General features: G+C 45.5%; 2 protein-coding genes across 2 annotated transcripts; both read right to left on the minus strand.

Annotated features, from left to right (window-relative positions):
- Positions 1–1,852: 1,852 nt before the first annotated feature.
- LOC123073574 (uncharacterized) lies at positions 1,853–3,258 on the minus strand. The gene is made up of 2 exons (XM_044496656.1): positions 3,127–3,258; positions 1,853–2,647 (listed from the first exon to the last, which is right to left on the minus strand). Exon 2 carries the CDS (start codon positions 2,567–2,569, stop codon positions 2,027–2,029), a length of 543 nt encoding a protein of 180 aa, XP_044352591.1. The 5' UTR covers positions 2,570–2,647; positions 3,127–3,258; the 3' UTR covers positions 1,853–2,026.
- Positions 3,259–8,970: 5,712 nt separating this feature from the next.
- Positions 8,971–9,588, minus strand: LOC123073575 (uncharacterized). Its single transcript, XM_044496657.1, has one exon. The coding sequence runs from the start codon at positions 9,563–9,565 to the stop codon at positions 9,011–9,013; it is 555 nt and encodes a 184-aa protein (XP_044352592.1). The 5' UTR covers positions 9,566–9,588; the 3' UTR covers positions 8,971–9,010.
- Between the last annotated feature and the right edge of the window lie 733 nt (positions 9,589–10,321).

Consider the following 10,321-nt stretch of genomic DNA (forward strand, 5'->3'; position numbering starts at 1 on the left):
GACAAATATTGATACAAAAATCTACCAAATCCACTAATAAATATATGTTGTTACCAAAAATAGTAAATGTACTGACATGAAGTATTTATCTATGTGGATTTGCTAATAATTCCTATCTAGATGAGAATTAGTTAAATCGGTAACGCTTGGATAACCGACTTGACATGGACCTCTTTCACGGCATGGGACATCGATTTTTCACACCAGTCCGAGCACCTTTTCGTGAGCCTCTTCATGATGGGCGGAATCTCTCCTATTTTATTGCATCTCCCGGAGTTGGCAATTAGCAAACCTAAGTAATTGCTCTCAAAATAAAAAGCCACTGCACCCAAGGTTTTCCTGATCATCAGCTGCACGTTATCCAGGCATTTCTTGCTAAATAGATGGGATCACTTAGAGGGAGATAGCAGCTACCTAGCACAACTCCGAAACCGTTCCAATGATTCATTTATCACTGCTGCCTCCACCTGTGAATCTTCGAAGATGAGACTAACATTTGCAAATAGATGATTTGAGACGCCGGGACTGCCTCTAGCAATCTTAATTGGTGGCAGCCTCCCTCTTGAGACTTCTTTGTTAAGAATGTTGACCTGGCCATCTGCAGCAAAGAGAAATAAGTATGGGCTCAAGGGTTCCCCCTTTGACACAATCCTCTTGAGGGGGAAAAGAAATCCAAAAATTGACCCTTCTACCACGAATGGTTGGGGAACAACTACTTGGTTTTTCCTCAAAGCTCCTCATTTTTTGTGTGTGAATGAAATATTATGCATGGTTAACACTAACCCTTGAAAAAGAACAATTTAGTGACATTGACTAGCCATGGACTAACTAGAAACTCAGGGTATCTCTATACAACTTTAAAAAGGTAGGGGGCTTTATCCAACCTTACTTACTTTTCCCCTCTCTCTCTCCGTTTGATTTTCCCTTTTATCTCTGGTTTTCTAACTGTCCCATCTTTTATTGACTCACTTTTTTTTGTAAGCCAATTAATTCTTTAGAAACAAAAACCTAAATTTTATTGCGCCCGTTCCTAACTGTTCTGAAGATGGATCGGTGGAAGACGGCGGCGGCCGCCTCTGAGAGTGCGCCGAACCAGTGTGTGCCCCAGACCCAGCAATGTGGCTTGGTTGGGGCCTTCGGTTTTAGATGTTAGGCTTTGATGCGGGGTCTGTTTGGTATTCGGCTCGGACTATCGGCACCCCTTCATCAAGTGGATAGAAGTAGCGATAGATGTTGCCAAAATGGTGATGTATTACTTTGTAAGATTTTTATGAATAATTAATAAAGTGGTTGCATGCATCATCCATATGCAAAGGCCAGGGTCTTCCTCCTTTTTAAGAAAAAAACTAGCCAAGCCCCGGTGCACCCCATGTCCAGCTAGCCAGGTCGTCTTTGTTGGATTTCAGCCGTGATCTGGAGACTCTCTCTCTCTCTCTCTCTCTCTCTCTCTCTCTCTCTCTCTCTCTCTTTGTGTGTGTCTCTGTCTCTCTCTATGAATTTCTCTGATGAACACCACGGAAGAGAGGTAGACGAAGATACATAGAGTGACAGAGAGGCAACGTAGTCACGGAGAGAGAGGATGTGGGCCGCCGCCAAAAAAAGCTTATGATCTCGAGTTGACGAGATTGAAATTGTTGTGGATGAAATAGCTCATCTAATTAAATATGCATGTTGCTGTAAGAAAAAGAAAAACTCGTCGGTTCGGTGCCCTAGATCAGTAAGCATATGTCATCATTGATACATCAATCTGCCCAGAACAGGAGCTACCATGCATATGGTGGCTTTTGGCACTAGTAGTTGTCTACTCCCTCCGTAAATTATATAAAAGTGTTTAGAATACTAAAGTAGTGATCTAAACACTCTTATATTAGTTTACAGAGGGAGTACTTGGTAAGATTGGTGTTTTGTGTGTTGTTCAGCTCGTTATTTCACAGTTGCATCAATGACAAAACATGTTGCTACACGAACAACTAATTAATTATTGAAGGGAGCACACACATATGAGCCAAAACTTATATATGATCGATCACTTGTGGGTAAGCAGGCCAATGAGTTCCGCCGCGACGCCACATCGCTGAGTCATCTCGTGATCTATCTTTGACACGGGGGAGTTCTTGCCGATCATCTTGAACGCATTCTCGCAGATATCCCCAACGATCTGGGCGCCCGAAACGAGAGCCATCGCGCCAACATAATCCCCACGGTCGAAACCGGTTCGGGCGTTGTGTTTGAGGTTGTTGTCGGCGTCCTGATAGGCCCAGAGGCATTGCGCCAGCGCGCCTCCCTCGGGCTTGCCTAGGCTGCCCTTGTTTAGGTTGTTGATGACCCCGACGTTGTACTCAGCGGTGTCACTCGCGATCTGCAGCGCGACGCTGCCGACGTCCTGCTCCGTGGAGGCATAGGCGCTCTTTGGGTTGACCTTCAGAACAACCATGCACAACATGGGGTTCGTGGTCTTCAGGCACATCCGGGCGGCCACGTTGGTGTCAGCATAGGTGGCAGGGAGGCCGGAGGACACGCCGGCGATCAGAATAAGAACAATAGCTACGGATGTTGCTGCGCTTGCCATTGTGGTTTTCAGTTTGCAACTAGCTAGGCGTTGTTCTGTTGGTGCAGTACGCTCAACTCTTTCTTATATATGTAAGATCTGCACAAGAGAAAATCTTTATGATATGATGCGCCTTAATGATGGTATATCTATTTCTTTCGCTGCATCAAATGTAACAACAAATCAAATGAATATAGCTCATCAAACAGTGATTTAGTCATTAAATGTGCAATGCAGCAACAAATAAATGCACTCGATACTTCCGCTGAGTTTAGAATTTCCAAGTGAACATTTTTCTTTATGTTGGAAAAAAATGAAACAAAATCCTACAGATCGAGTAATAAATGTGCTCTTACAATAAATAAATAGTGAATGGACTGCCATTAATTTTAGCAAATCGTATATTCTAAATGACCAGCAATGGAATAACAAATCAGCAAATAAAGGTATATTGAAAGACATATGCAACCAATATTATGCGACAGTGACCACTCTGGGTAGGGTTGTGGGACAGCATTTATCCGACTTTGAAAGCTAAGGGTCAAGCATATATTGTTTCAAAGGTGAGGGGGACAAACCCAAACTTGAATAATTGTTCAGAGACCAAATATATTCCCCCACACAAAGTAAATCAGAGGGAAGAATGATTTGGCGGATATGAAGAAGATGAGGTAACTTCCACAATTCTGGATGTTGTGGCGCTCGCCATTGTTGTTTGCACTTTGCACCTAGCAAGGTGTTGTTGTGTTGGTGCATCATGCGACTCTTCTTATTTGTGGACGCCACCCTCGAAAAATCTGCCTTAATTATGCCATATTTATTCCTTTTACTACATGAGTATAATAGCAGATCAAACAAATAAATGAAGGATTTGATGAGTACTACTTGCCGCATACTCGCATAGATGTACAAAATATTTAGTGATTCAACAAATAAATGTACTCTCATTGTATACATTTAATGAGTTCCGTAATTATTTTGAGAAGGAAGATTCATTTCGTACCAAACCAATAATAACTATAATAATATAGCAAATCCAAAGAATAAATGTAGTTGGTTTCAGGATCCATTTTTTTTAGAAATGGAGGATGACCCCCGGCCTCTGCATCTGGGAGATGCATACGGCCACTTTATTAATTATTCTCGAGGACCTTACAAAGTATTACAGACAATATTCCTGAATCCACCATCTCGGCAACATATGCCGCTACTCTTATCCATATGATGAAGGGATGCTAGTTGGGCCACTACCCAAACCACTCACCTAAACCTAACATCAAAAGCCGGAAGCCCCAGCCGAGCCACATACCGGGTCTGGGGCACAATCCGGTCAGACACACTCTTGTGTCGTCGCAGCCATCTTCCACAGGTCCGTCTTCAGAATATATTGAGTCTTCTACCTTGTGTAGGCCACTCCGCCATCGACGTCACCATGATGCCAGACAGCTACCTCCTCCTGCGCGAGTCCATCTCCGCGCATCTGGCGCCAAGTCTTCACTACACCACGCCGCCGAGACCTGCTGCCATCAATGTTTAAGATGAAGCACCGCTCCACCAAAGAAGCCGCCCACTGGTCCCTCGATCCCGTGAACACCTCCAAGACTGACGCCCTCGAGAGGAAACGACACAAAATAGCGCCGCCGTCGTCCGATCTACTGATCTAGGGTTTCCCCCGGAGATAGCAGATGGTGGCCTTGAACTTCTCCTCGGCGATGCCTTCAAGAAGGAAACGCCGCATAACAGCGCCGTCACCGCCGACCTTGGCAGCTAGCCAGAGGCAGGTTTTCACCCAGATCTTTTCGAAGAGCCTCCATCAAGCATCGCGTGCACGGATCGCCTAGCACCGGGCCGTGGTGCCTCGCCAGATCCAAGATCAGCACCGCCACCACATGCCCGCTGTCCAACTCGCGCCGCTCGAAGAAGACACCACCCGGAACGCCGGATTGCCGCTGCCACGAGCACGCCACGCCCACCGGAGCTCGTCAGGCCGACCCCCTCTCACGGGAACGGCCGACCCCTCTGCCACCACCTACAACCCCTCGCCGAGACCCGCCACCACGCCGCCGGACGCCATGGGCCGCGCACGCCCGGGCCGCCGCCGGTTCCCGCCGAGATCCGCCGCCCCAGTCCCAACAGGAGCCGCGAGGAGTCGCCCCGCCGCCGCCGTCAGCCTCACGAGCTTCGCCCGGCGGCTTCCTCCGGCGGCGGCGCGGGGCTGGGGGCGATTGGGTGGCGGCGCGCTAGGGTTACATATGGTGGGTTTTAGTTTGAATGAATGGTCGATCAAATTTATAGTCTGAGTGCATTTGGATCTTTGTGCTCCTTTGATTAAAAAAATCGTACTCCCTCCGATCCATATTAATTGACGCACACTTAGTACAACTTTGTACTAAAGTTGTACCAAGTATGAGTCAATTAACTAGGATCATAGGGAGTATTATTTTGTAAGGTTACGTTTGGTTCCATAGGATTTTTTTTCCTGGTGCTCGCATTTATACTGGATTTATTTCAGGATTTTCGGCGATCTACGAGGCGCCTATGATGACTTTGTAAAATCTCAAGATGATATGCCGGCTCAGTCTCTCGGAGGTGTTCATAAGGATAGGGTGTGCGTGTGTGCGTTCATAGGGGTGAGTGTATGCGTGTATATATGAGCGCTTGTGTCTATACTGATATTAAAAAGATTCATAGGATTTGAATCCTCAATCATAGTTACACGTTTGTTAGGCCATCGGCAAGGCTCCAACTGAACCCCTTGAGTCCAGCCTTTTTATGCCCGGCCGAACACCAAACATGCATATACGTAAAGATATTAAAGTGCCTTGTTTTCAAAAAAAAATCTTTCTGTTTTTTACTTGTTTTTAGTGCTTGAGGGACAAAAAAAGAAAGGAGAGAAGGTTTTGCATCTATTGATCTTTCCTTACCCGTTCTGACATAATGACAGAGGGCGACAAAGGAAGGGGACCAGGCCGTCTTCCCTTCTACCGCGCCAACAGCCCCCTGTGTCTGTGCCATCCCTTTCCTCCATCTCCCTCGATCACCCAGCAAGTTCGGCGATCATGGTCTGAAAAATCACTGGACGAAGAGTTCGGTGGCCCGCGCCGTGATCATGCTTGGGAGAACATCTTATAGTCAGGCTCAGGAGAACATCTTATAGTCAGCAGTAAAATTGGCCAGAGACAAGAACCGGCTAGCTGGAAGAGCTCAAGGGCCGACGAGGCCTGACAGCAAGTTCTCAATTACGAGGAAAATCTGAAGGACATGGCTAATGATGAGCTAACCTCACGAGTGTGACTGCTTCCTCTTGACTAGGAAGGTGTTGAGCCTATAAGTGCAAAGGTTTGTAGCAAACAACAATTTTCCTCAAGTGACCACAACCATGATCAGTACATGCATACACAAAGACAAAACTCCCTTATGCCCTCAACGGGACTAGTGAGGCTGTCAATCTCACTAGCTTACTAGTTACAAAAGGATTAAATGCAATGAAACCAGAAAAATGCTTGAATTTGATGGAATGTTGAACAGAATGTTGAAACGAGAAAGTAAAAGTGTTGATTGACTTTGAAAGTTTTATGGGAAGAAAATTATAACTGAACAATGACTAAATTACAATATTTATGAGTATGACTATCCATGGCAAAATTAACACAATAGCTAATACATCATCCAAGAGCGCTATCTAGCATTCATCTTAAAGTATTAAGTAAAAATAGAGTATTACATTAAGTATAATGACATGAAGTAGATGATGTATTTTTTTTCACCCTGCGTTCAATGGATAACTATGCAACCATCTTTTTATCCCTAGCGGCAACAACACACTGCACACTTCGTTTCACTGTGGTAGCTTACATGCAAGGTTGAACCTAACTACCATACACAACTCCCCTCATTGGTTGCTTCCTTCTCCGGTGGGGTCACAACAACAACAGAGTCCGATGGTGGGCAATTGTTTGGCAAGTCACATGGGCCTACAAAGGTCGAATTGTAATTTTTCTTATTCGGCGGTCCTTTGTGAAAAACTTCAAGACGCAAATCTCTCTACCATTTTACGGTGTCCACATGTATGTTCATTGAACCTTGTTTGATAAATCATGTGGGACGGTTCGTAGGCTCGAAAAGTAGCATTGACTGCGAAGTTTCCTCTTCCAGATTTGGGTGTGGTGGCGGTTTCCCTTCTTCACCGGTTGCATCATGTTGGCGGCTGAGTCCGATGGTGGGAGGCAGTTTGGCAAGCCACGAGATCTCAAAAGGTTGAATTTAATTTTTTATTCTTTCAGGGTCCTTTGTACAGAATCTTAAGACATCGATCTCGCTTGCTTCCAGTTGCGGTAACCACGTGTATGTGCAGCATAACCTTGTCATTCATTTAACAAAAACATGTGGCTATCATTTACAAAAATTGTTGTGAATAAATTGCCTTTCATTGGAGTATTGTAATTATAAAAATAGCTAATCCCTTCACGTGGGAGTTATATGTCAAGCTCAACACATTCAGGGAAGTCACCATAGAAGACGACTTGCGTGTATACAAGTATTAATTGTACGTGTTGGTATGAGATCGCTTACCACCTTCGCCGAGTGGCGAGCCTTTGTGCAAGCAAACCAGATTAGGGCATTTCTAACGGATCCCTTATAATCACTTAGAGGAGTAAAACTTATATTTTACTTCTCTAACCGGTACCTAGCTGATCCCTTATCCGCCGTAAGGGAGTATAATTTTTACTTCAGCCCTAACTTTCTCCATAAATTTACTCCACCATGCGGCGGCTGAGTAAAAGCCGTGCCTCTCCCTCGCGTCGTCCCCGCCTCTGCAAATTCGCCGGCATGACTCCCAGTGACCGCTCGCCGCTACCTCATTGCCTTCCTTGCCCCCTGCCGCCCTTCTGCTCGACGTCAAGCCCGTTCAGCCCCTGGCGTCGTCGCCGGAATCATGGTGAAAATGCCGCCGCCGTCGCCATTGTTGATTCGTCGAATTGCTTCGTTGCTTCTTCTTTTTCTGTCGGCCGCCGCATCTCACCTTGAGTGCACACCGCTGCAGGTCATTCCCTCTCATCGCCGCTGGCCTTTTTGGTCAGAAAGACACCGGTCGGCCGGTGCACCACCACCGCACTGCAATTGTTCGTCGAATTGCTTAGGTGAGTTTTTTTATCATTTATTTGTGCCGAGCCATTTGGATTGAGCTTAGCTGTTTGAATTGTAGATGAAGAGGTCGAGGGAGATGGTCTTGGAGGACTCGTCGTCATCCGAAGAGGAAGAAGACGACGATGACTTTGGAATCGTTTTAGGCATGATTTTCAATGATGATGTTCGGCGGCCGAGGAGAGGACCACAGTTTGGCCGTGTACACATCAACCGTGATAGAGCGGAGGGTCATGCCAAGATCATGAGAGACTACTTTGACCCAAAGCCAACCTTTCCGGAGAAGTACTTCAGCCGGCGCTTTCGGACGCACACAAGTCTTTTTTAGACCATTCCAAAAGCCATTGAGAGATATGATGACTGGTTCATTCTCCGGAGAAATGCATATGGAGTGATAAGTGCAAGCCCTCCTATGAAGTGCATTGCAGCTGTTCGAGTCTTGTCATATGGGTGTTCGGCTGACGCAATCTACTAATATGTCCGCATTGCTGAAGACACAATCTTGAAGGTTGTTCGAAGGTTCACTAAAGCAGTGATCGCTGTCTTTGGTCCGGAGTACTTGAGAGCAGCAACCGAGGAAGACACCCAGAGGCTGATGAGTGAGGGTGAAGCAAGAGATGGCTAGGGATGCTTGGATCACTTAACTGTATGCACTGGACATGGTAGAATTGTCCTGCAGGGTAGAAGGGTCAGTACAAAGGCCACTGCAACGATCCAACGATCGTTCGTGATTTGCTTGAACATTCAAATTCATGTTTAATTTCTATAACTGTGCTAATATGTAGTTGCAATTTATACTAGAATTGCAAAGTTTGGAAAAAACGGAAATTTACTTTGTTATATATAGGGGATCGGCTAGGTCCGGCCAAAATTTAGTGGAGTGAATATACTTCACTAAGAGTTTACTTCACCAGATACTCCACTATTTTTAGAAGATCGGTTAGAAATGCCCTAAATACACCAGATTTATCTGCCGGGTGGTGCCTGGGGAGTGGACAGGTTCAGTCAGAAATGAGATAGTCATCGTTGCTGTGATGCGTGCTGCTAGCTACTACTGCGCTTAACTGTGTTGTATGTCCTGCGGGCGCTTGACTGCCTTATCATGAAGGCTAAAACTTAGGCAATTGCTCATAGTCCAAGACAGGAGTAGATCTTCTAGCAAAAAGGAAGACAAGAACTTGAGGGAAGAGGTGTTTCGCTGCAGAGAAGCAGGGGATGAAAAATTATGTAACTCTTAAACTGTATTATCACCATAACATGTCCAGACACAACCGATTATTTATTGACAGCAACATGCATAGAAAAACAAGCCAAGAATTATTCCGATCGCTTGGAGGCAAGCAGATCCATGAGGTCGGCGGTGACACCACAGCGCTCTGTCATCTGGCGATCCATGTCGGCTAGGGGGGACATCTTCTTGATCGCCTTGAACGCGTCCTCACACATATCACCGGCGTCCTTCGCGAGCAAGATGACCTTCGACGCACCGGCATAGTCCAAAAAGTCAAGGGCAAGGCGCGCCTGGAGCTCAAGGTCGTTGTCGGCTTCGAGATAGGCTTGGTTGCAACCATCCAGCGCTCCCCCCTCCGGTGTGCCCTCTTTGCCCTTGAACAAGTCGACGATTACCCTAGTGTTGTTGTAGACAGTGTCGATTGCGATCAACAGCGCGTTGCTGGCGAGGCCGTACAGGTTCATGGCACCGTCGGTCCTTCGGTCGGCGCGCAGCATGGCCACGCAGATCGCGGGGGTCTTGGTCTTCTTGCACGTCCTGGAGATGAGGCCGGCGTCGGCTTCAGCGACGGGAAGGACGTCAGAGGACACGGCGGCGAGCACGACGATAGCCATTGCTACGGTTGTTGCCGTGCTCGCCATTGCTGTTTGTGCTTTGCACTTAGCTAGGCGTTGCTGTTGTGTTGGTACAGTATATATGGCGACGCTTTCTTCTCTATATAAAGACGCCGCGTGGACAGGTTGCCTTAATTGTGCTATATTTATTTCTTTTCTACACTGTGTAATCTATATATATATATATATATATATATATATATATATATATATAATAATAATAATAAAGGAGATATTGCTTCTAGCAGTACGTCATGAAAATTGTCCCTAAAGTTGCAAAATATTACCAGCAATACCACCCGTAAGTAGAAAAATGATTCTTTCTTTAGAGTTGCCGACCGTTGCGTGTCATTCATATAAAGACATCCCCTCAAAAATCAAAGACGCACATGCAGCCCACTCGCTAGAACCGACCAAACTCTTCCCTAATCTGCACAGTCTTGCAATTTGGCCCAGCTATTATTTTAACCTTTCTTTTTTCGTCAGATTCAAATACTTTTTAAAAGATTAATATTTTCAAGCCGTAACTCCAAATTTAGCATATTATAAATGGAAAACGCTCAGAAAAATGTGTACATTCTAAATATGATATTATTTTGTATGTTACTCATTTCTAAAAATATGTTTATGTTGTACCCTCAATTAATACTTTTCTGCAAACACATATAACTGCAAGAAAAAAATAATGCACTTATGCACATGCCATCGTTGAGTACTAAAATGTATTTCCTACTTTTAGCCTAATGCACTATTTGTTGCGCATCATCGAGGAACACCAGCAAA

This window comes from Triticum aestivum, chromosome 3D, assembly GCF_018294505.1.
Source record: "Triticum aestivum cultivar Chinese Spring chromosome 3D, IWGSC CS RefSeq v2.1, whole genome shotgun sequence".
Taxonomy (NCBI): Eukaryota; Viridiplantae; Streptophyta; class Magnoliopsida; order Poales; family Poaceae; genus Triticum; species Triticum aestivum.

What these genes read in the sequence shown, in the direction of transcription:
- LOC123073575 (XM_044496657.1), bottom strand. Translation starts at nt 9,565, where the DNA reads ATGGCGAGCACGGCAACAACCGTAGCAATGGCTATCGTCGTGCTCGCC.
- LOC123073574 (XM_044496656.1), bottom strand. Translation starts at nt 2,569, where the DNA reads ATGGCAAGCGCAGCAACATCCGTAGCTATTGTTCTTATTCTGATCGCC.